Genomic DNA, 24,060 nt, shown 5'->3' on the forward strand with positions numbered 1-24,060 from the left:
TGTGGTGCCGTATACTGCACAGTATGTTTTCAGCATTGTTCATTCGGGATCTTTGCAGGAGTCAAAAGAAATGTTACGTCCTCTCAGCCCAAATTGACACGTTTCACCCTAAAAATGTGGAAATCAGCCTTGACGTTGGTTTGGTTCACAAAGACAGCAACATCTCCTTCTGTAAGATATTTACTTGAAAAAATAACTTACTTCGTCTGAGGGATATTGCACACTTGCCTCCAAAACAGGAATCCCAGCAAACAAGTTTCCACATGGTCTCCAAATAACATCTCTGTACAGTTTCCCCCAGGCATTATATCCCCTCTAGTAAAAGATATGGTTCCTATAGAAAATTATGTTCACGCTACCAGAACATTGCATATTGCGAGGAAGATTTAAGAACCCTCCTCAGATGTTTGTCTTTAAAATAAAGTTGGAGCCATCACTGAATCCTCCCTGCTGGTATTTACTTCAACGTGAAATGTCATTTACACACATACTGGGAATGTTGCTGGAACAAATGAATCAAACTGGAACATTTCTGGAAAATTGTTTTAAAGTTACAAGAAATGTCCCCAAATGGGGACACTATGTTTGCTGGTATGTTATGGTACCACATAAACAACCACAACTGTAATCTGTGGGGGGCTCATAGACACACACTGAAATCCTCCTCCATGTAGGAATATTGTGATATTATAAAAATAACACAGGATTAGACATACTGCTGCATAAAAATACCATAAAACACACTACATCGGTGTCACTGCAGATTCAGTTTTCAGTCAAACAGAATGGGCGCAGACATCACACAAATGAAACACCTTTTTGTTGATGTTATCATGGATTTTCCTTCCTATATATGTGTCTACATTTCATCGGTAATCAGGGAGAGTTTGCACATCACAGTCTTGAGCCCTCCGTGTGTATGTGTGTGTGTGTGTGTGTGTGTGTGCACCGAGGTGATGAACCAGCTGATGCTTGGAAAACCCGGGGCAGCCTTCTGCTTTAAGATGCCCTCCCCGGACCCGAGAAAGTGGCCCAATCGCCCTCCTTTCCCAGTCACCTGATTCATGCCATTTTTACGCACAAGTTTGACTGACAAAAAAAAAATCGGAATTGGCCTATCGGCAACCTCAGCACAGAAATACACCCTTTTGTAAGAAGATTAAAAAGACTCGGGATAGAAATCAAAGGTTAGATGCAGCCAGCGCACGGTGCTGTGAGGCGTTTGCGGTTGGATGTCTGCATAGATTCAGAGGAGAAACCGGGTGAAGAAGAGGAGAGAGAGAGAGAGAGAAAAAAAGGGAAAAGGACATTTTTTTATATCGTCTTTGAAAAATGAGTCAGTCATAGGGGATGCCGCATAGATTTGATAATAATCACCGGTAGTCTTTCGATTATTGTATTTCGGATTCAACCCTCGTACAGGCGCATCTCACCTTTGGCAGCGGCTATTTCAGGGATACATTACAGCTTACTGTACATTGTCGTATATTATTATAGTAAGCTGCTTTTGATGCAGGCCGCTCTGATTATATATTTGATTTTTGCAGCTTCTTTATATATAGCCTAATTTATATTATTTCTGCAGCCGGTTCATTCTGATGCCTTCGACTGAATATTAAATGGTTCCCTGGATGTGACCGTCTTATGTTTTATTTGGCCGCCGCATGAATTCTCCCACCGGATCCTCGTCGGTGTACGCTGCTGTCCTCCTCCTCCACCTCCTCCTCCTCCTCCTGCTGCTGCTGCTGCTGCTGCTCAGACGGCCGATCCTCGCAGAGGGCACTACCCTCCTCCCCGCCGCTAAAGACATTTTGATCGTCCTCCCCGGTTCCCCCCGCCCCGACTCGACCATCACTCCGCCTGCCTCCACCGTAACATGTCGGGACAGTCTTTGACGGACCGGATCGCCGCCGCGCAGCACAGCATGACCGGGTCTGCCATCAGCAAAGCCGTCTGCAAGGCCACGACGCATGAAGTCAGCGGACCCAAGAAGAAACACCTTGACTGTAGGTTAAGCATACCATCACTGCTTACTGTATAGATAGCCTGTGTGCATGCATCTTTTCCTCACAAAGGGTAGCCTGTATAAACAGCATCTATTATGCCTCTTCACCCCCCCTCCAACCCGCCCCCCCATCCTCTCATCCGGCCCCGGTTGTGTTTGCAGCCTCTTTAATTAGGCACCATTACATTCCCTTAGATTAAAACGTGATTTACGCAGCAAAGCATACATTACAATGTATCTAGCCTGTAATAAACAGTGAATTTTAATATAAGGCGAGGGGCAATCAGCCAGGTACTATCTGTGCATGTCATTCAGGGGAAATAGGCCACTCTGGTATAGGCTAATCATATTGCAACCATCCGCTTTACAGTGTAAGGCCTATCCATTATTAATGCCACTATCAGCAGCAGCAGCACTGTATCCTCTGGAGACACTTCAGTACAGAATGTGCATTATTCCTGCAGCATCACTAACATTGTCTCCTCATTTCTATAATCTCACAGTCAGGCCCAAGTTCACTCTCATGTCCTCTGGTGCATTATTATCATTTATGAATGTATATGTTACTGCTGTCAGTCCGGAGGTGCTGGAGGAGCAGAGAGTCAGTGTGTGTGTGTGTGTGTGTGTGTGTACTGTAGCTATACGCTGGTGGGTGTTACAATGAGCACTGCTGGTGTCAGTACAGATCTTTTATCTCCACATTGTGCCAATTAGCCGTGTGTGCAAACCGCAGCGATAATGTACACACAGGCAGAGAAGAGGATTCCTCACATGTAGATTTTTACCAGTGATTATTAGGTTAGGTGGCTTTTCTGCCTTACAATAATTACTTGACATGATCAATAGGGAGCACGAGTAATCAATGGTGCTGCCAGTCAGACTCCCAGGCAGTCAGTCCACCAGCTAAAGAGAGACAGACGGGCAAAATAGCAAGATGGCTAATCAAGAAGGACCGTTGATGAGAGAAACAAACACGGCAGGTAGCCAACCAGCTTGAGAGTCGGTCATCCAGTCAGCCGGCAAGTTTGGCAGTGGATTAGTCAGTCATGTCCACAGCAGAGGTGACACTGGGAATTCTGGGCTCCCTCACAAGATGTGCCATCAGGTGCCTCAACACAATACATCTAAATTAGGGCTGTATCACTTTGCCCTACTGAAAGGCCACCACGGTGTCAGCACACCTAGCAGAAAACACCAAGTACAGGTGTCCCAAAGCAGGTTTGTAAGTGCATGTAAGATGAAAAAGCCGACAAAACTTTAATTAGCCTACTGCTGCTTTGATTTTAAACAAATCTATTTATCCCGAAGGTGACCACAATTAAAGGCTGAATATTTAGATTTTCTGAGGCGCTGCTGTTGTAGCCATTTGTGAGTCTAATGTTTTAGATTTTGCCTGTTGCTCCGTCTTAAACAGGAGGTCTGGAAAAACCCCTGCACAGATGGATACTGGAAGATTCCTACAGTCCATCAGCTGACACTGACTGTAATTACTTTTTTTAATTTCTGAAGGAAATCAATCAGATTAATTATTCAAAAGAGAGTATTCTCATAAGTGCTACAGAAAATAACCAGAGAAAGTGCTGTATTTACCACCACCATTATTGGTTTATCGCACCCTGCAGTTATTAAACGGTAAAGGTGATCCACTCTCAGTACCTGCCATGAGTCACAGTCTCTCAGAAACTAGTGAACGTCACATAACTCAAGAGAGCAGATATTCTGAAAATAGAACCATCTAGCAGTAACATTTACATGACAGATTTTTCATCCGTCCGTGGATTATGAAAAGGTTTATTGGCTACCGCTGCTCTCAAGGACAATGAGATTTCTTGCAGAATGGACCAGTTTATTCTGGTCGAGGAGGTTACATGAGGCATTTTTGCTCTGATCGGGGCTCTTATTCTGATCATTAGTGGAATAAAACAACTCCACACCACAGTAGAAATTGCATGCCTGGCTCAAATAACCCCCTGGAAACTTGAATTGAATTTTTAGTTCAATGAATGTTTTGTACTTGAGCCATTCAGATGCAGCTGTTCTAATAGACACGACTAGTTTTCACAAAAAAACACTTTCTATTTCCTGCCAGAGGACCTGTCTTCTCTGTCCATGACATGCTCTAACATACAACTGTCTGGCATTAATTGAGTGCTTTTAAGGTTAAGGAAGGACACAGGGAAGGAGGTGATCAGAAGGTCAGTGGATGTAATCGCTCGACTTGTTGAGAGGACCTCGGTGTGGAAGTGAATAAAGAATGTAAAGAGAAAGCAACTGCTTTAAAACAAGCTTCTTGTCAGTCAGCTGTGACAGAATGCACGGTCGTTCTCATGTCTGAGAGTTCAGATGTGTGCGACCCACGTGCAACAACTGCTCGCCCAGACCACCATTGGATTTGAGAGTCTATTCTTATTCAACTGGCCTGGTTAAACAGGGTCATAAAAAGTGACAGATACATGGTCTGTCTTTTGAGGTAATGGAAGGGGTGCTTAAAAGCCCTCAGCAGGACTGACTGGCAACTGGAACAAAATCAATGTGGGTAACAGAATAGGCTTAAAGGAACAAAATATAATGATACAGAGGTTACTGGCAAAGTTTCCCATCAGTGGGATTTAAAATCCCTTGAAGCTAATCCAGCCTATGTTTTTTTCTGTTTAGATCAGAAAGAAATAACGTCAAAGCACCTGTGCAGTGACTCTGGATCAGTTTACCTAATCTGAGACGTTTGATAAATACACACGACATTTCAATTACCTTTAAAATATACTCAAGATGTTATTGATCCATCCTTTCTGAACGCAGTGGAAAGAAAAGATGAATCGCTCTGCCACTTCTCCAAATGCAATGCATGATAAATCAAATGCAGTGCCGGTCATTGAAGCTATTCAGAGCAAAAACCCTGTTTTTTTTTTCTTTTCTTTTTTAGTGTCTTGACCTTGACAGACTGGTCGGTGACATAGACAGCCAATGTTGATTATTTACAACCCATAGCAAATGACGAGCATGACAGACAGAGTAATGGGATTTCACTCAGCAATACTCTGCATTGCTATGATAGTAGAGAGTGGCGATAGAAACCAGATTCATCACACGCAGAATAGTAATCAGGAAAATGACCTTCTGCCCTGCAAGCACAATAGTTTTATTCAGCATATGATTTCTTTGGTTGCGTGTCATGTTTGTAATGGTGATGTACTGCAGATGCTTGCAAAAGGCAACAGAATGTGTTGAGAATAATCATGGGCCTTTTGCTCCTTGGTACCCACATCCTGCGGTTTGTCAGACAAATTAAGTAAAAGAGGGCAGGAATACAATAGATGATGTGGTTTTGACTCACAGACAATCTTACACACTTACTCCCACCTCTACAGTATGTGTCAGTATAATGACCTTATTTTACAATGCAATTTCAGCTCCTAAAAACGACTTTATCTAATCTATCACATTTTACAGAAAGTCTAAAATTCACCTTCCCATTATCCAGTTTTTATGAGGAGAAATCCTTCCAGTTACACATAAGCTGGTCTTATATTTTTACTCTAACTAGCATTACAAACTGAACAGTATCACTGTATAAACGTTTGCACACTGATACCCTAAATCTTAATTTGAATTGTGTTATTGACGTAGCAGCTGATGTGCAGCTTATCAGTAACCCCAGTTGGCAATCATTCAGTCGATACTTCATCACATCCCTCTGGCTATCTACACTGTCACACATCAATGATAAATCCTATGATATATTAATACCCAAAGGAATACACAGAGGTGGACACAGCTTGGAAATATTTAACTGAAGAAGCTCTATTATTTAGGTGTAATTGTACTGAAGTAGAAGCAGTTACTCTGCTAAAAGCAAAATAATATCTTTAAACACCTTTGTGGCGGCTCTGTGAGGCTTTACGGTGGTGCTTTGTGCTAAATGCTAATGTCAGAATGCTAACATGCTCAAGGTTACAATGCTATTTGATGTTTTAGTAAGTAATGTTCATCATCTTACTTTAGGGTCCTATTACTAACTACATGCTACATACTAACATGTTCACAGTTACAATTCAGTGGATCACCAAAGTTATTCCAATTCAACAATGCTAAAGGAAATATTAGGGGATCACCAAAGTCAGTAGGATTAATCCCCTGGGGATCATGAATGTTTGTACAAATTTTCAAGGTCCTCCATCCAGTAGTTTGCTAACGTGGCTAAAGAGTGTGAAACATGTCTACCTTACCAGTGTGTTTGTGTGTGCTCACTTTTGACAGGAAACATTAATTAGTTAGGAATCAATAAGGTCCGATTAATTATTGAGCCAGGAGGAAATTCACATACAAACCATTAACAATGTGTAAAGCATGACTGAACGCTCCCATTACCATGTAAGGTTGTGATACTAATGCCCCTGACATTTAATTGGGAGAAGGGACTGTGAAATGTACAAATTTCTGAGGAATAAAAATGGAAATAAATACTTGTGATTTATATACAGTATGTCAATGATACAGTCAGATTTATAGAAATAAGTAAATATGCTTTACACTGACCATCCAGATCTATAATCATCTGTTTTGATATTAGCATCGCTGTTTAAGGATATTTATTCAAAATGTGTTTATTTGGGAATCATTTGATGGGTTTGTATATAGTTTTCTGGGCATGTTTCACGTTTCGCTTTCAGATACTGAAAGTACACTGACCTTTGATTAATATTTGGCCCTAAAGCAGGAGAGAAAATGTTACGACGAGTCTGACTGCAGCCGGTCAGAAGGTGATAATTCATGGCAGGCAAAGCTTGAAGAGCATATGAGGACTATAATCAATATTGTTACAGTTATTATCGCCTGTGCTGTTGCCGCTGACGTTTTCACACCCGAAAATAACATAAAATAAAGTCAAGATGAATGGGATTGAAGCTTTAGTTGCGGTAAGTTTCTGGTGCTGCGGGTGCCTTCGACATGCATTAAACATTTAACCATGCTATCCACCGGGACTGTTTGGTACCCAGCCTTTCAGTGGGCGCAGAAAACATCACAGAGCTTTCAAATAAACCCTGATAACCTCTGATCCTGTGAAAAGAAACAGACGAAGGAGGATTTGCCTCAGACTCCAAAACTACTTGAAGTTTTTTTTTCTCAGTAACTCGGCGATTACATGATCACAAGAAAGTAGTTTGGCATCTCGACATAAGAAGGTTGTTTTAATGTGCCGGAGTGCACAGCCAGCACTTTATTCCTTCTGTCAATGTTGTTTCACTGTTCAATCGACTAAATTAGATATGTGATTCATACCAAAATTAGCTGAGATCCTGTTCCTGGCTGGGTTTTAAGCAATTTGCACAATCTCAGTTTTGACAGTGAGAACATTGTGTTTATTCATCTAAACACTGATGTTCAGTGAGTAGTTTACTGAGAATCTTAAACTTGATGAGAAATGTCACTGATAAGATTACATTAAGTTGTTATACAGTGCTGTAAGTGCACACTACGGACCATTTATATGAAAGGCTGTACGTTAAAAAACACCCAAGGTCAAGTTTAGAAGAAAATCTTTTTCATTGAACCTTTTCTTTACAGTAATTCAACAAAACCTTTTCACATCAAATGCAGAACAGTTATGGAGTTCATTCCCCTTTTTTGTGGACAAAACATTTATGGATTTATAATAGAATATTCAGTATATAATGTACAATAGGGCACATAAGGAGACGGGTGTTTGTGCCATTTAAATCTCAGTTCTTTTACAAGGAGTGCTAAATTCTTTGAGATTAAACACACGCTAAACATACTTCACATTTTGATCTTTAGCCAGAGAAATCCTTAAAGAATTTAGGCCATTGTTCCAACAGTGTGTCCCAGTTGTACATATGTTTAGTGTTCATTACTGAATTTATTCATCTTGGGGACATATCATTATAAATATAAAATCTCTGCCTTGCTTTAAAATTTGATTCTGTTCTTCAGTTAACAGAATCTTTTTCTTTTTTTTCATTTTTCCATTTAACACGCACACACACAGCCTGCCATTCGTCGGATCTTTGAATCCGACACGCAACAGAACACTCAGTCATTTTTCTTTTGAAATGCCTCCCACATTTACTTTGAACAGGCAATTTACACTCTCAGATGTGAGTCTCACAGGGTAAACGTTGGGGTCATCTCAGTTTTAGACAATCACCACTAACAAAGATGCTCTGGAAGAAAATTCAGGTTCATTATTCATCATCAGTCTATTCATTTGACACAGTTTTAAAATTATGCATCCCTGGAGTTGATTGTGCTGGAATAGAATTGACCTTCTAATGTACCTTTCCATCATCTGAATTGATATTTTATTGATATTTTGGGGGAGTAGGTAGGCAGCACTGTTGAATTACAGACGCAAAATGGATTTTGTGATACAGTAGCCTTGGTTCTGTTTCATCTGTCTATACTTTCTCTATCATTAAATAATCATTTGTTCATTGATTTGTGTGCTAATATTGAGTCACCAGTCGATATGGCTGCATATGTCGTGGTTGTTCACTCATAATAACTCAACCTGTAAGCTCTCCAAGGTTATAAATTATGATTTTGGCATGTGGCTGGTGCTTTAATTCACAGTGACCTACAGTAAGTAAAAGAGGCAGCGTTTGAGGATACATGAGCTCTCGGCCACATGCCTGTTTCTGTATAATCTGTGTTCTGCTAATTGTTTGTTTATTCCTTCACTTTGCTCTTACAGTTTTCTCTGCATGTTCAGATTATTTCACGCTGTTTGTTTGTGTCCTCCAGACCTGATCCACTGCACCAATGAGCTGAACGTCAGCATCCCCCACCTGGCAGACACACTGCTGGAGCGCACAGCCAGCAACAGCTGGATTGTGGTTTTCAAAGCGCTCATCACCACACACCACCTCATGATGTACGGCAACGAGGTGAGCTGAACACACCAAATGTATGGACGCCCAAAGAGGGCAAACATACTTATTTTTCAAAAAGTGTTTTCTCCTGATTACAAGAAAGTAGTTTGGCATCTGGGCATGAAAAAGTATTACATTTCCTCATCAAAATACGTTATAAATGTGTTCTAAAATCTATTTTTTCAAAATAGTAAAGAATAGAGTTTAATCTTATCTATTGCAAAAGCACAATACAAACTGTTCAGTTTTGCTAACTGAAAAAAAAAACTGTTAAAAATATAAATAAAATGTACAATGGCAGTGATTTTCTTCCTGATAGGTGTACACAATCTTGACAGAAAAACGACCTTACCCACGTGGCCTTAAGTCAGTTTTGCTCATTCTCATTTTCATTTGAAGGTCAACTAGGATGAACATTTAATTCTACTCTAGATTGCGTTGTCCAGTTAGTGGTAACAGTTGTAGGCTGCAGAATATCAGCTTCAAGAGGAGCAGACGAGTTTAAAGCTGAAGGAAATTTGAAGATGACACTTTGGGTCCTGGGAATTTGTGAAGGGGCATCTTCCCTATTTTCTGATATTTAATCATTTCATAGACCAAAGATTCATCTGTTAATCCGGAAAAAAGATTAATCAGTGAAGCAGTTTTTAGTTGCGGGCCTGCAATAGATGACAAAGTGTTAGTGTAGCATCAGAACACCAAGTCAATGAGAGGATGCAATAAACTGTACTGTAAAATATAATGCTCTCTGCGCCTCTGCAACCGCACACATGAGAGAAATGTGGACGTTTGCCAATCAGTGAGCTCGAATTATCGATCCAACCAGAGACTGACATTTTGCTCACCGGGTTGTAGCAATTTCTCTCTTGCAGCGTGTTTCTTTGATGCCACATCTTTCCATGTGTCCAACAAGGACTGATGAAGTATCCTGCTGACATTTCAATGACCGGTGTGACAAATTGTTGCCCCGCTCACATTACAAGAGCAACAACCAAAACATCAAACACGTTAAATGATGAGAATGTCTCAGACTGGAAAGGGAGGCTGTGGCAGCATTTACAGCAGGCATGCTGACCCTCTCAAAGTATGCGAACAACAAAGCTTTTAGTGGCACGAGTAGTGACGTGATGTTTTGGAAATTCGTCGGGGATGCTTAAACTGGCTGTGTGCCTGGCCTGGCATTTTCCACTGGGCTTCAGTCTACCTGACCAGAGAAAACAGTGAGGTTTAGAGCCCCATGAATTGGCATTTTTACTTCCTTGATGTGATGTATTTCCTGTTAAAACAGGATGCTAGAATGAGATCATTGTAAGCTTTAAATTGATAGTAGGAGCAGATTCTGAATGGGTTTATTATTTGTTTTTTTTTTACTTCAGTACAATGTAGAGTTACTTGTGCTTTACCTATTTCCATTTAATACTACTTTGTACTTCTACTTCACTACATTTCAGAAGGAAATATTGTACTTTCACATTTATCTGATACAAGTTACTCTGCAGAGTAAGATTACATGTGATAAGCCTATAAAACACGATGCATTGTTAAAGATTAAACCAGTCGAGTCCAGAGTCATGAGATATTTCCCCTCTAAACCTCTCATATGGTTTCATTTAATTATTATTATAATTATTTCTGCCTCGAGAGCAGCTCAGCTTCAGTGAAATGCTTTTAAAGCTGCGGCTCTTGTCTACAAATGCGTGGCATAAACACTGGCAATGTGTCTGTGTGGACATGACTTGATATTGTCAGGGAACAGCATCAGATAACGCTTTCCTCTGTTCTCTTCTTTTTCCATCAGAGATTGATGCAGTACCTTGCCTCCAGAAACACCCTCTTCAACCTCAACAACTTTCTAGATAAGGCTGCACTACAAGGTGATTTAATGCCATTGGGCTGTTTGTAAACTCAGCAGTGCCGTTCGTCTAACAAAATGACTTTATGTCGGACTCTCCCTGGCACCGTAACACTATCAATAATGCTATTTCAGAAGGCTGATTCAAAGAGAAGCCACAATCCAGGATTGCAAAGCTGTATACAAATGTGTGATTCGTTTGGTTACAAGAAGCTGCTGAATTTGTGAACACAGGCTCGGTGACTTGGTGGTTAAATTTATGCAAAAGTAAAAATGAATTTATTAAAGCTTGAGGCAAGATGGTGCAAAGCCCAGTTTGACACGACTGGAAAAGCAGATTGCTCATAGAGAAGTTCCACATGAAAGGGATTACGGCTTCTTAACCTGCTTTAAAAATGGGCTAAAGTGACCAGTTTCTAACTGCAGCGCCCCCTCTCTGCCCTCCAGGGTATAACATGTCAACCTTCATCAGACGCTATAGCCGCTACCTGAATGAAAAAGCCATGTCTTACAGACTAGCAGCAGTGGACTTCACCAAGATGAAGCGAGGGTAACAAACACTCTCAGATGACATACATGTTACATATATGGATGGCTAAAAAGGATGTGAATATTATTTTATTATTTAATAATAATTTATATTATTTTCTACTTTTCAACTGGCAACTATATTTTTGATTTCATGCTCTACTTCAACTATGCATCGAATAGATTTTGTATTTTTTCCATTCATAATCCACACAAACAGCATATATCCGTATTATTTCTTTACCATTTCGGTTCTAAAGGACCTCACACACACACCTTAGTCTACAGGCTTGTTAAGTCCCGTGTGTATGTGGCATGTGTGTTTGTGTACATGTATTCTTGTGTTTTACCAGGGCGGACGGTGTAATGCGCACCATGAACACAGAGAAGCTGATCAAAACTCTGCCAATCATTCAGAACCAGCTGGATGCACTGCTGGACTTTCAGGTAAACATATGACTTCAACACGTGTAGGAGACGGTAGCATTCACTGCATCTTGATCCGATCTCAGAGCATTTCTTTTCTTTCTTTCTTCCAGCCTAATTCCAACGAGCTGACCAACGGAGTGATCAACACGGCTTTTATGTTGCTGTTTAAAGACTCCATACGGTTGTTTGCTGCTTACAATGAAGGGGTCATCAACATGCTGGGTAAACCATATACGGCAGATCCAGAGTTAATCTCTATTGAGTCCATATTGTATTTCTGCAGTAATCTGTTGGGGTCAAGACAGAGTTGAGATCACAAGACTGTGACTCCATTATCTTTAAGGGGAAATTAATTTTTCTCCTACTGTCTCTCAACTTCCAATTAGAGACCTTTTCTTTCATAAATTATTAAGTCAGTGAAGAGTGAGGGGCTGAGAACAGTCCAGCAGACTCTTCATACTGACTGGGACTCTCTCATCTCTACTAGATGACAAATACAGCCAAATATGTGTTTATGATGAACAAGTTAAAGTGTAAATAACACAATAGTGATGCTGATTCCGGTCTTCTGACACACAGAGAAATACTTTGACATGAAGAAGAACCAGTGCAAAGAAGCTTTGGAGATCTACAAGACCTTCCTCAACAGGATGACCAAACTGTCCGAGTTTCTCAAAGTGGCTGAGGTAACGTCCGATCGTCCTGCTGGTCCCTCCACAGAGGAAACACAGAGTTAATCACCACTGGAGAGGGCGGGAATATGTGTCTGGAGCAAATTTCAACGGTCTCCTCTCCTCAACTCTTGTTTCATATAGACATATTTACATGTTTGTTTCTAATTTTCTCCTCTTTCTCAGAGGAATTTAACCTGCAGAGAAAATCTACTTTGACCTGTTGAGATTTGCTCCAGACCCCTGTTACCCTTGCTATCTGATCTATGGTCGATATTTTCCATAACCTCGTCTGCGAGGAAGCTAAAACTGACCGTAGATCAGTGTCCAGGGGTTTCTTCTCCTTAATCTTCCAAGTCTTTTTTTTTTGCCTCTAGATTTTCTCCTGTTTGTTTTTGTTCTGTCCTTCTCTTGCCCTGACCTGGGGAGGGGGTTACTCCAAGACAGTGATTAATGGCTGAGTCTTAGCCTATCAGAGAGCCACTCATATAGAGCTTCCAGTTGAGGGACCCCTCGCGTGCTGCCTGTTCACATGCCTGCACTGCATGCCCAAGCAAGCTCTTTTTCTACCACTATCTCTGTCTCCTCTTCCTCCTATTTTGTTTCCTCCCTTTTCTTAAAAAACAACAATTCATTTTTCTTTACTATGGCTGTTTTCCTAATTAACAATTGCAGTCCTCACTAGGCTTCACAGTGAATATAAACAGTTTTTATCCTCTGTAGACTGTGTAGCATTATCCCGTGCGCCATCTACAAAGGCTTTCTCACTGCTTGGTTTCGTTCCCATTTGGACGAAGGTTTGGGGTGCAGCCGCTCGATCCAAAGAAAAAAAACAACAGACTAACGTTGACTTTAAGGACCCATTCATCTTACCTGTCTAACAAAATGTGTGTTTGTCTGTTTGTGTGTCATCTGTGCCCCCCCCCTCCTTCTCTTTCTGTTCAAAGTCAACATTAGTTGAGTGTCTTCCTTTTGGATGTGTCTTACCTCGCAGTCAAGCGACCTGTTGTCTGCCCTCTCTGCCCTGCCTGATCAATCAGTCGGTGTGCTCAGCATTCATTTCAAACCAGTCTCCAGATCTCAGTGTGTGTGCGTGTTCTTATATGTGTGTGTGCGTGTACATATATTGTATATATATATATATATAGGTGTTTGTATGCGTGTGCATGCGCCCTCTTCCCCTCCTCTGTTGTCTTTTATTTGTTTTCCTTTTCAGCCACTGCATGAAGTAATGAATGCTTGGGTTTGATTCTTCTTTCTCCCTCCTCTTCCTCCTTCACACGCCTCTTCCCTTTTTTTACTCTGTGGTCTGTTGGGTTTTTGGTTTATTCCTTGTTTTATTATTACATTTGGTTTATTTTTATTTTGCCTCCCTCCCCTACCCCTCCCTCCTTTTTTGTGACACAGCGAGTTGGGATAGATCAGGGCGACAGCCCCGATCTCACACAGGTCAGTCTACATCTCATCTCAATCAGTCAATCAACCAGTCAGTCAACCACTATATAAATCCGTCAAGTCAATCCCATAATGCTTCATTCTAAACGCTCCCGTTCCCTACTCACCCTACAGACCTGCCCACACTGCAGCTGCCCCGTCCTCCTCCTCTCTTCTTCACTCTCCTTAACTCCCCTTTTCTTCTTTATTTGTCTGAGCAGAGTCTAGAATAGAGAGAAACCAATAAATGCAGGACTTCAAATAATCTTGAAGCACCATTTTTTTCCCACAATTTTTTAAGCATTAGTGCAGGAACTTACTTTTATTGTTATTTGAATAACTGTAGAACAAATTTTACTCTGTTTTATGGTTCAAATTGTGAAGCTGAATTGCAAAAGTTTTCAGAATGTTTTTGCATTTTTTTCCATCATAGATGTCCATGACTGAGGCTTAGTATCAGTCTGAATTTTTCCAGCAGTCTTTCTGGCATTTTACCAGTGTAAATATCAAGTCTTGTGTTTTGATCAAAAGGCTTATTATAGAAATAAGTCAGCACAGCTTCATGAAATAGGTTTTTTTGCCCATATAAGCAGTGTTGAATCATTTCCCTGAAAAGATTATGTCCCTTTGAATTAGCTGTGGGGAGAGCAGCGAATGGTTTTTATTAAGTAGGTTTCTGCAAATATGACTTGGATAGGTGTACATAATGCCATCATAAGTACTGCATATCATGCTGTGAAGGCCTGATACACAATTTATCCTTTTCAGTGGACACATAATTGGATGTTTACAATGTGATAAATCAGGTAACAAACTGAAAAGGGTTGACTTTTTTTTTTTTTTTTTAAATTAACGTCATGTTTGTAGTGCTTATGAAGACCTTATATGCCCTTATTCAACAACATAGTGACCCATGCCTATACTGAGCTCTAGATATGTGTCTGTTTTACTTTTAAACTTTTAGCATATTCTAGATTTCTCTGAAGAAGGATATCCAGAATTTCGCATTTTACTCTCTTTCCCCCTTAAAATAAGTATATGAGAAATCTTTTCTTTGCTTGTTGTGTTTGCATTGTGTTCTCTGACGCTGAAATGTAAGACTCTGGATGAAAACTGTGGTATCACATGTGGTCAAAATGAACCCATCCATCCTTTTTGTTTCCCAATAAAGAATGCTGGCCAGCTGCTCAATGTGCATACCGTGTTTTTCAACAGACGTTTTCATTTCACTGAGTTAACTTCCTTGGCTTCCAGCGGTGTAACATTTTGGTACTCAGTTACTGCCTAATCCTGCAAACTAAATTAAATTAGTAATACATTAATTTGTCTTTTTAACCTAAAGTGGAATCCACGGGTTAACTCTTAGTTTTCGGACTGTGATTTTCTTTATGTGTATGCGTGCGTACGTGTGTGTGTTTATGAGAGCGTTTGTGCACTGCTGGCATCTGCATGGGCTCGTTAGATGGTTCAGAGAAGTGTTTGTTGTGTTTCGACTCTGGAGCCCTGCAGGGACGATGCTCTGCTCTGCTCTGTCTGCTGTCAGTCCCATTGCGGACTCGCTTGCATGATCCAGCTGATCTGTGCATGCTGGTCAACCAAACCTGATGAAACCAAATGAAAAAAAAAAAACAAAAAAAAAACAAAGAGCTTTCGTAGAGTAAATAAGTGGACATGAATCTGAGGGTGATGTCTTAATTTTGCTGCTGCTTCGTGTGTGTCTGTGAGTGAGGGATTACGTGACTGAATTGAATTGAGTGTGTGAGATAAAGTGAGGAGGTGAGGAGAGGGGACTGAGAGAAAGCAGTGTCCCACTTTATCTACCTGACCATGGTTCTAATGTTACCCCCTCACCTTCCCACCCCTTTACCTCCCCCCATTCCCCCCCTCCCCCACCAGGCTCCCAGCTCTCTCCTGGAGGCTCTGGAGCAGCATCTAGCCTCTCTGGAGGGCAGGAAGCTCAAGGACCTCTCTACCGCCAGCAGGTATGTTCAGATCACAAAGATGCTCCTCAGATCTGCTGCAGCAGCCATTACTACTGCTGTTACTACTCCTACATAATTACTACTACTAGTGCTGCTGTTACTACTTTTACCACTAGTACTACAATTACCAGGATTTCCTCTACTTCTAATATAGACCTTTTTCACAGCAGACATTTTGACTTGTCATAGCAGGAAAAGTACAATAAATAATAACATGATTCCATGCAATTATTTGTCTCAGTAAAGCCACATTAATGAGTGAGCATGCACAATATACCAGAGCGCTGGAGCTGTGGCTGAAACTATTTGGTCATAAACCAAAGTACTGGACAAATTAAAACTTTGACATGACGATGGTCATTAAGGGCTAACCAAAGTTTTTACTATTCATCCTGAGGGGGACATGAATATCTGTACCATATGTGATAATGATCCATCCGATAGTTATAAATGTTGAGGCATTTCACTCAAAACCACAAATAACAACCTGGTGGTGGTGCTACCGGAAAAGTCACCAAAGTTGTTAGGAGACATCGTCTGGAACCCGTGAGTTGGTGAGATATTTGAGTCAAAATTTCAATTTGTCTAATACTTTCCTTCTAATAGTTTGGTTTTCTTTATAATGAGCATCGCAGCCTCACAGAGCTGCTAGCGTGGCTGTAGACTCTCGGTCCTGCTTGTTACAAAGCACTATAAAGTGCAACTCAGTAAACAGAGCAAAGACAAACAAAAGAAAGCTACACAGCAACTGTGTAAATTCTGCAGGTTTTGCAAAAATATGTTTGTGTGTGTGTTTGTGTTTTTGTGTGTGTGTGTGTGTGTGTGTGTCTCACCTGAAGATCCAGCACTCTGTCCAGTGCAGTGTCTTCTCTCTCCAGCACTGGGATCTCTCTCAGCCGTATGGACGACAAGACAGAGGACAACAGACTGCAGCAACACAAGGCGAGACATTTACAGGACACTTTTAAAACTCACAAGCATTCATGCACATATGCCTGCTTGCTTTTATATGAGGAAAACACACTGAAATACCTTAAGCTTGTGTATAGTATGTGCTTGTGCTTGTGTATATACCCAGTATTTGTCCTTCACACTGTTGCTGATGTTGAATGGACAAGAAAATGTACAGAAAATTAATTAACATTTAAATTATCTAAATACCTTCCGCAGTTGGTTTTTCATTCAAGCACCATTCAAGCATCAACAGTCTTTTTTTAAAGCTTAACAGCATGGAAATATCATATTATACAAAGAAAAATAATTTACTGTTGATGCTTTCCATGCAGGAGGACGGTCATAAGGTGATTGACATTCAGACGCCCAATGTGTCACCCAGCACCCAGTCAGTGGGCAGTGCCAACAGCAGCGGAGGAGCAACAGATCTCTTCTCCAACTCACCCATTGTACCCATCAACAATCAGTAAGTCTCAACATCTGCAGCCACACACGGAGAAAAGAGGAAGTTTCTTCTGTGTATCGTAGAAACTTTGAACTTTTAGAGACTTTGTCCAGCCTAAACTATAATATCACTTTGTTTTCTGTTTTGTCTGTGAACCAGTAGCCTTCTCGGGTTTGTTGTTTCATTTTATCACTTTACCCCGGTTCTTCAACTAGAGGCGTTTTGCCAAGCTGTCACTGTAAATTACTTTTTTATTTAAAATGGACTTTTCTGGTTACATAAAAATAAAAAAAAAATTCCTTCCTGCAGTGTGCCAAACCTGACCAGTGAGCTGTTCACCCTGCAGCCTAACTTCACCCCCATCCAGACCACACACACTGTGCCCAACAATAACAATGCCTGGGGAGGTAGGACTACTTACACAACCAAACACACACACACACACATTCACACAATCATGTAAACATACAGCGGAGCATGAAAATTAATTCCCACTCACACTCACTCAAATAAACACGCACAGCTCAGAGCTGGATGCGCTGTGACAGTGAAGCCCAATTGCTTTATGCTCTTGACTCTTTTCCCCTCTTTTCTCCTTTGATGTAACCATGGTAACCTTGGGATGTCAGGTGACCTACTGAAGCCAGCCCCGCCCGCTCAAATTCACAGCCCTGGAGTCCCATTGCACTCTGGGAAAATGCTGCCTAATGATTTGGACTCTTCATTAGCCAACCTCGTTGGTAGTGAGTAAACAGAATCTCTCTCCAAATATTCAATAATCTTTTTGTCTGTCTTTCCTGCTATTATTCTCCCTCTGTGTTGCTTCCTTTCAGCTGATGTTATGTTTCTTTTTTTTCTCTCTCAGATCTGCAGTTTGGGGGGACGCCAGCTAAAAAGTGAGTGGGTTTGCTTGCCATCTTAAACTGGGCCATGCCGCTGTTGTGTATCAAGTTTTATTGGTGTTCGATCTCTCATATGATTCATTATTTCTCTGTAAATGCATTTGTGTGTGTGTCTGTGTGTGTGTGTGTGCATCAGGCCGGAGCTCCAGTGGAGTCAGCTGGTAGAGAAGAAGCCAACAGGAGGAAGTGGCTGGCAGTCAAAGACCATGTGCACCAGCACCAACTGGACTCACACCACCCATCCCATGGCACCTGCACCCATGCCCGTCCCTCAGATGGTGAGTTAAAAACTACATTCACCTTCAAGTGACAGCATTTGCTCATTTGGTCATCAAGCTCTGCACAGATTTTTTAAAATGGGTTGTGCATGCACTTATGCACTTACCTGATTAGACCTCTTCTCCAGACAGTGTTGGCTTGCACAGACTGTGCTTGATTGACAGTTCCCTTATTCTCCTCTAAGTTATGGGTAGGACACTTTACACTGTTATCACTGGATGCACTCAAAACCAGACGAGGGGTGCCCTAATGGAGGGTATGGTTTCCACTGCTTTTTAATTCAGCACATGAAATGGCACAAACCATTTATTCTGACTTGAATCGTCACCTCCGTGCAGCACATAAACAAAACACCATATGTGCTAACAACACTGTAAACAATACAGACTAATAAGCACATATTTCACATGGCTTGTTGTGGTAAAGGTATTATATTGTCTCTGCCAACACTTAAAGCTGTGAAAGATTAAATAAACACTTACCACAGCATTTCCACCACCTGCCTGTGGTTGTGTATCAGCTGATGGAGATTCAAGGTCATACCTGTAACCTGCTGTACTCCATTTGTCACTACATAGTGAAGGGCACAGCCAAATGGAGCGTGGCCAGAGTTACTGATTCATTGTTATTTTCGTGACATCATGTAATTCCCTGCATAGCTCCACCCACCTTCAACTTGACTTGACATCTAATTAGCCTGAGATATTGAAAACACCTGTGTGGGTGTCCAGAGTGTTGCAAAAAAACCAAAACCAACTGTCACTGAACTTGGAGCCTACAGTCAATGGCTTTCCAGAGGAAATTTGTATGTGCATTTGTCCTATTTTATTGTTGTCATGATTTCCAAAATGACTCTTTACCTAAATATCATCAGAGAAAAAAATCACCTTCCTATGAAGTCAATTCTATTACATAATACTCTATTACATAAAAATCCTCTTTTCAATCATCTGAAACAAAAATAAGAACACACAAATAGCATTGTGAGTTTGCAAGCAGTTACAAAATAACTATAGAAAATGAAAAAAAGATTTATATATCTATTTAAATTTAATATAGAGTTTAGATTATACAGGATCAGGTCTGTGAATGTGGCCTTTTTGTCAGTGATGCACTTACTCTAGCAGAAATATTTTGAAGAAGTATCGTAATGTGTATTTCTTTAATTCCATCCATCATTTTGTCAGTGAAGTCAGTTTTTCCTAATGATTAATGTATCATTTTAGAAATCGTCGAATGTACCTGTTAGCAGAATGTTTTTGCTGCATTCGGGGCTTTTGAAGGAGCTCCCTAATGTGCCTCCGTCCTTTGTGCTCCACTCTAATTATCTCCACGTCTCTTCCATTCAATCTGGCTTCATCTTTTAATTTTCGACTGATTGACCTCTCAACTCAAACCGCTCATTTATTCAGCAAATGGCTCGGAAAGTCCGTGGCATGACTTGAATAGAAAGTAGAAGTGATTGGAACCCGAAGAATGGGCAAAGGTCTGCTTTACCTTCTCTGCCCATTAGAAAAGGGTGTGGTGTGTGGTGTGAAAATGAAAAACTATGTTAACTATTTTTTCTTCTTCTCTCTCTTTTCTCTAACTCTCCAAAGAATGGGATGATCTATACTGGCTATGTAAGTACCTGATGTTTCTTCACTTCACTTTCCCCTCTTTCCACATTTTCTCCAACAGATTTTGTCACGACATCCTCCAAAAAACCTTGGTGCCACCTTTTATTATTAAGTCATTTGTATTGTTGGTGATACATGAATTATCGTAGGAGAAAGGAATTATTTTGCTTATTGTGCTGCCTTGACATTGTTGTTTCATCCCTTGTGGTTATTAAAGGCTGCCAATCTGCTGCCTCAATTCAACATAACTTGATGTTGTGCTTCTTTCTTTGCTCAGGATTAAGTGTCTTCCTAGATGCAAACAAATGCAAATATTTAGGAACGTAAAAGCATTTCCATCTTTGTGAGGGAGTCATCTTTGACAGCATAGACAGGAGGTTGATAGTACCAGGGTTATATTTACAATTGACTTTTTGTGCCAACATTCAGACTGTGTTCGTCTCTGTATTTCTGTACAGGCTCCAGCACCAGTGGCTTTTCCTATGACGACACCCCAAGTGCCTGTGTATGGAATGGTAAAAAAAAAACAGCCTCCTCCATTTTAATCTCAGCTATACATTCAGAAATCTTTCATCTTCTCTAAATCTAATATCTAATCTAATAATTATTTCTCTCCAATCACCTTATCCTGTTCTGCTCTGCACCTGCACTCACCTCTCCTCCGACCAGCTCCCTCCTCAGATGAGTCATCAAATGGGGGGCGTTCCCATGATGCCCCCGCAGCCTGTCATGTACAACCAGCCTGTCCTGAGACCCACCAATCCCTTCGGACCCATCCCGGGGACACAGGTAACACAAACACACACACACAGACAGTACATCTATTAATGCCATTTAGTTAACATGCATATCTGGGTCCTTTTTTATAATAATAATATTAATAATACACTTTATTCATCAAACAAACTAACTAACAGCTTTACATGAGAAAATTAAGATGAAAACAAGTCAGTGAATGAACACCCAACAAGGAAAACAGGATAAAAAAGAGTGAAATTAACAACGCTCAGCCAAGAAATAGTCCCGTACATAACACCACGTAAAACCACAACTTCTCATTTCTAGACTTTGCTTTTTGTATGGCTTTAGCAAACAAGACATAATGTGTTGAATTGTGAGTATTAGTGGTGCTGGTTGGTGGATTTCGTTACTTTTGGACAAAGCCAAGTGAGCTGTTTCCCAAAGTTTCCATTCCTTATGCTAAGCTAAGCTAACCAGCTGCTGGCACTCTCAGACATGAGATCGATCTTCTAAGATCTAATAAGTGCCCAAAATGTCAAACTATGTCCTTAATAATCTGCCTTTTTATTACTGATTTTAGATTTTAGCTTTTGGTCATGTATTGTGCATTTCTGGCTCCTTTTATCATTATTTGCTCTATCTCTATCACATGCATGTCAGTATGACCTGACCCTACTTGCACAAATAAACATGATGCTCTTGTCTGATAAAATACTTTAAGTTATCTCTCAAAAAATTAGTTTATCTCTCAATAAATGTGTTTAGTAGGCAATAAAGACAGTGTGAGAGAGAAACAACTCACATTGAAACTTGGCTGAATGTTGGATGTTGGGCTGGCTTGCTTTTATGCTCTGGTATGTATAGCTTAGAAGGACGTAGTAGCTATAAAGTTATAGCCAATCTGGGGGTTGCTAAACACTTTTCTGATAAATGTGGGAAAATGACATGACATTGGACTTCCTAAACTGTCAACAACATAAATCCAACCAAGGATGGAACTTTTACCACATGCCCTGCAAGTCTCCTGGAATAATGAATGCACTCATTCATAACTATTTTTTAAAGATTGATAAATAGCATTCAAGCTGTGAACCCTTCAAGAAGCAGAATGAATCATGTTGTCAGATAATTTTGAAATTGACCAACAAGTGTGAAAAAAAGTGTTTTTCGCAGGGAGTAATCATCAGTTGGCTACGAGACTCTCAGGAGAACAAACAATATATTTTGACCAATTATTCAAAACATAACGGAGTAACATAATTGCTAAGCGAGCACTCATGCCCCTAAGAAGCTGTTTTCCGGGCACTGCGGCAGGTAATGTGCCTGTCAATAGATGCCTCAACACTTGATGAGGTGTTTTGTTGAACTAAATTACTCTCTATTTTCCCCCCGTCCTCTGCAGATGCACTTCATGTAGGGATGATGTTGTAACCATGGCAGCAAAGCCGAGAGAGAGAAGGCGAGAGAAAAAGAGATGGAGAGAAAGAGTTGAAGAAAACAAATCCAGAACCAAATCCAGTGCAGGAGGAAGAAAGAGGACAGAGGGGGAGCGAGAGAAAGAGGGAGGGGAGAGGAAGACGGAGAGAGGACGGATGAAAGATGAAATGCTGATGTCTGTTTTCTGTGTCGCCTGACCCTCTAATCTCCTCTCCTCTCTCCATGTGGTTACTGATCTCTCTGTCTTTGAATCTATAATGCCGGAGCACCAGAGGCTCTGCATCAATCCCCACTAATCCTCTGTTTGATTTGCCAATTCGGCGATTACGACCTGTGATGACGCTACGAAGACTGACAGCTCAACGGAAGTGCAGAAGCTCCATCGCCACTTCCTGACCTCCTCATCCAGAAATATTTCCTGTACAAAAACCTCCTCCCCTAACTTACCCACTTCCCCTCTCCATCCCGTAACTGAATCAAACTCGGAGGACACGCGTCTCTTTCTCTGATTGGATCGTTTGCTGGCACTTTACTCAATGTGAACTTTGCCAAGGGTGTGTGTCTGTGTTGGTGATTCTTGCATCTTGTTCAGATTGGTTCATTCCATCACCTGATGTCAGAAGTTATCGATTTGTATGCGTGTGCGTGCGTGAGTGCGTGCGTGTCCCTTTTTTTACATTTCAGTGTGCTGCATCAACATTACTCTTTAAGTCTTTTTATGAGCTCCATTTGTTCTTAATTGCCAACTTCACATCAAGAATCAGACGTGGAACGATAATTTGGGGGCACGCTTGTGTGCGGGTGGATGGACGTAGCTGTGTAGGGTATGTACTGTATGTGTTTCTCTTTTTGGTACCTGATGTCATTGCTGTGTTGCCAGGTACCAATGTGTTACTGCACTGGAACTACTGATGAAAGCACTGAGCCAGACCCAGGCATTGCATTTGGATGTAAACAAACCTCTTAGACTAACTTTGCTACTTGGGGACGTGCTGTACACACTGTGTATTTTGTTCTTTCTTTTCCCCGCCTCCTCTACAGCTGTGCAATATCATGCAACCTCGTTAATGTCTTTTCCACCTGTCCGTAGACTGTTTAGAAGCTGTTTCCTGCTGTAGTGATGTACTTCTTGTGTCCACATCAGGATTCTGTACAGAATGCTGTTTTTCTTTTTTTGTTTGTTTTATAACCTCTTCTAACTCCTGTTCTGTTATACTGCTCTAAAAGTAGTGAAAAATGCACTGAGAGCCAGACAGAGGTGATATTCGTAAGGAGGTGATTCTCGGTCTTGCCAATCAGAAACGGTCTAACTCCCAACTGTATGATGTCCTCCCTGTCCTGTCCAAAATTAGTCTCTTGTGAAGTCCTTCATACTCCAGAAAAACTTGATATGGGTAATTACCGCAGTATGTCTCACCTCCACTTGGAGGTATTTAAGACAATGCTAACATGGAAAGAGGTTTGTTAATGTAGTGTTAACATTTATGCACAGGACATCTAAAGGTCAGTCAGAGGAGTTAAATGAGGACTAGACTGCCTGAAAGAAACTGAGGGTAATGTCTGCCGATCACAACCCTGGTAATGCCTGCAGTGACGACACACAGATTAATTCAGACAGCCAGAGACGGGAGGCTTTAATGAGACGTTAAATGTTAATGTGGCTTTTCTGGCAGATCCAAGGTCAAGTTAGACCCACAGACAGTCGATATATATAGCACAAACCTTCGAAGAGGGGACAATGCTCTGCTGCACAAAAACCTAAAATCATTGCTGGGATGTACAGTTGAAAGGGGCAATAATCGATTGGGGATGAAGTCGTTTTCTATTGATTGTGTCTGTTCTATGTACATGTACTGTATGTGTGTTTGTGTGCACATGCCTTCCCATAGAGA

General features: G+C 40.9%; 2 protein-coding genes across 4 annotated transcripts in view; one reads left to right on the forward strand and one right to left on the reverse strand.

Moving 5' to 3' along the window:
- The window catches only part of LOC121910650 (ras-related protein Rab-39B-like), a 40,913-nt gene that overhangs the window by 13,162 nt on the left and 3,691 nt on the right, over nucleotides 1-24,060 (reverse strand). Inside the window, exons 2-4 of the mRNA XM_042431929.1 lie at nucleotides 20,645-20,754; nucleotides 16,625-16,718; nucleotides 13,938-14,033 (exon numbers count right to left, since the gene is read on the reverse strand). The gene's annotated coding sequence lies outside the window, so the exon portion shown is untranslated. The remainder of the gene's footprint in view (nucleotides 1-13,937; nucleotides 14,034-16,624; nucleotides 16,719-20,644; nucleotides 20,755-24,060) is intronic.
- LOC121910648 (phosphatidylinositol-binding clathrin assembly protein-like) lies at nucleotides 1,016-23,916 on the forward strand. 3 transcript variants are annotated; one of them, XM_042431923.1, is made up of 19 exons: nucleotides 1,016-2,006; nucleotides 8,768-8,910; nucleotides 10,694-10,769; nucleotides 11,195-11,297; nucleotides 11,629-11,722; nucleotides 11,815-11,926; nucleotides 12,284-12,390; nucleotides 13,783-13,824; nucleotides 15,706-15,791; nucleotides 16,670-16,733; nucleotides 17,078-17,211; nucleotides 17,500-17,597; nucleotides 17,820-17,933; nucleotides 18,056-18,086; nucleotides 18,229-18,370; nucleotides 19,970-19,993; nucleotides 20,449-20,505; nucleotides 20,660-20,779; nucleotides 22,134-23,916. In XM_042431923.1, the coding sequence occupies exons 1-19, from the start codon at nucleotides 1,877-1,879 to the stop codon at nucleotides 22,146-22,148; spliced, it is 1,692 nt and encodes a 563-aa protein (XP_042287857.1). In that variant the 5' UTR covers nucleotides 1,016-1,876; the 3' UTR covers nucleotides 22,149-23,916. The 3 variants fall into 3 exon arrangements, with proteins under 3 accessions (XP_042287857.1, XP_042287856.1, XP_042287858.1); XM_042431922.1 differs by having other exon boundaries at nucleotides 1,018-2,006; nucleotides 16,631-16,733; XM_042431924.1 differs by lacking the exon at nucleotides 13,783-13,824 and having other exon boundaries at nucleotides 1,020-2,006; nucleotides 16,631-16,733.

The sequence above is a fragment of the Thunnus maccoyii genome, chromosome 13, assembly GCF_910596095.1.
Source record: "Thunnus maccoyii chromosome 13, fThuMac1.1, whole genome shotgun sequence".
In the NCBI taxonomy this organism is placed as follows: Eukaryota; Metazoa; Chordata; class Actinopteri; order Scombriformes; family Scombridae; genus Thunnus; species Thunnus maccoyii.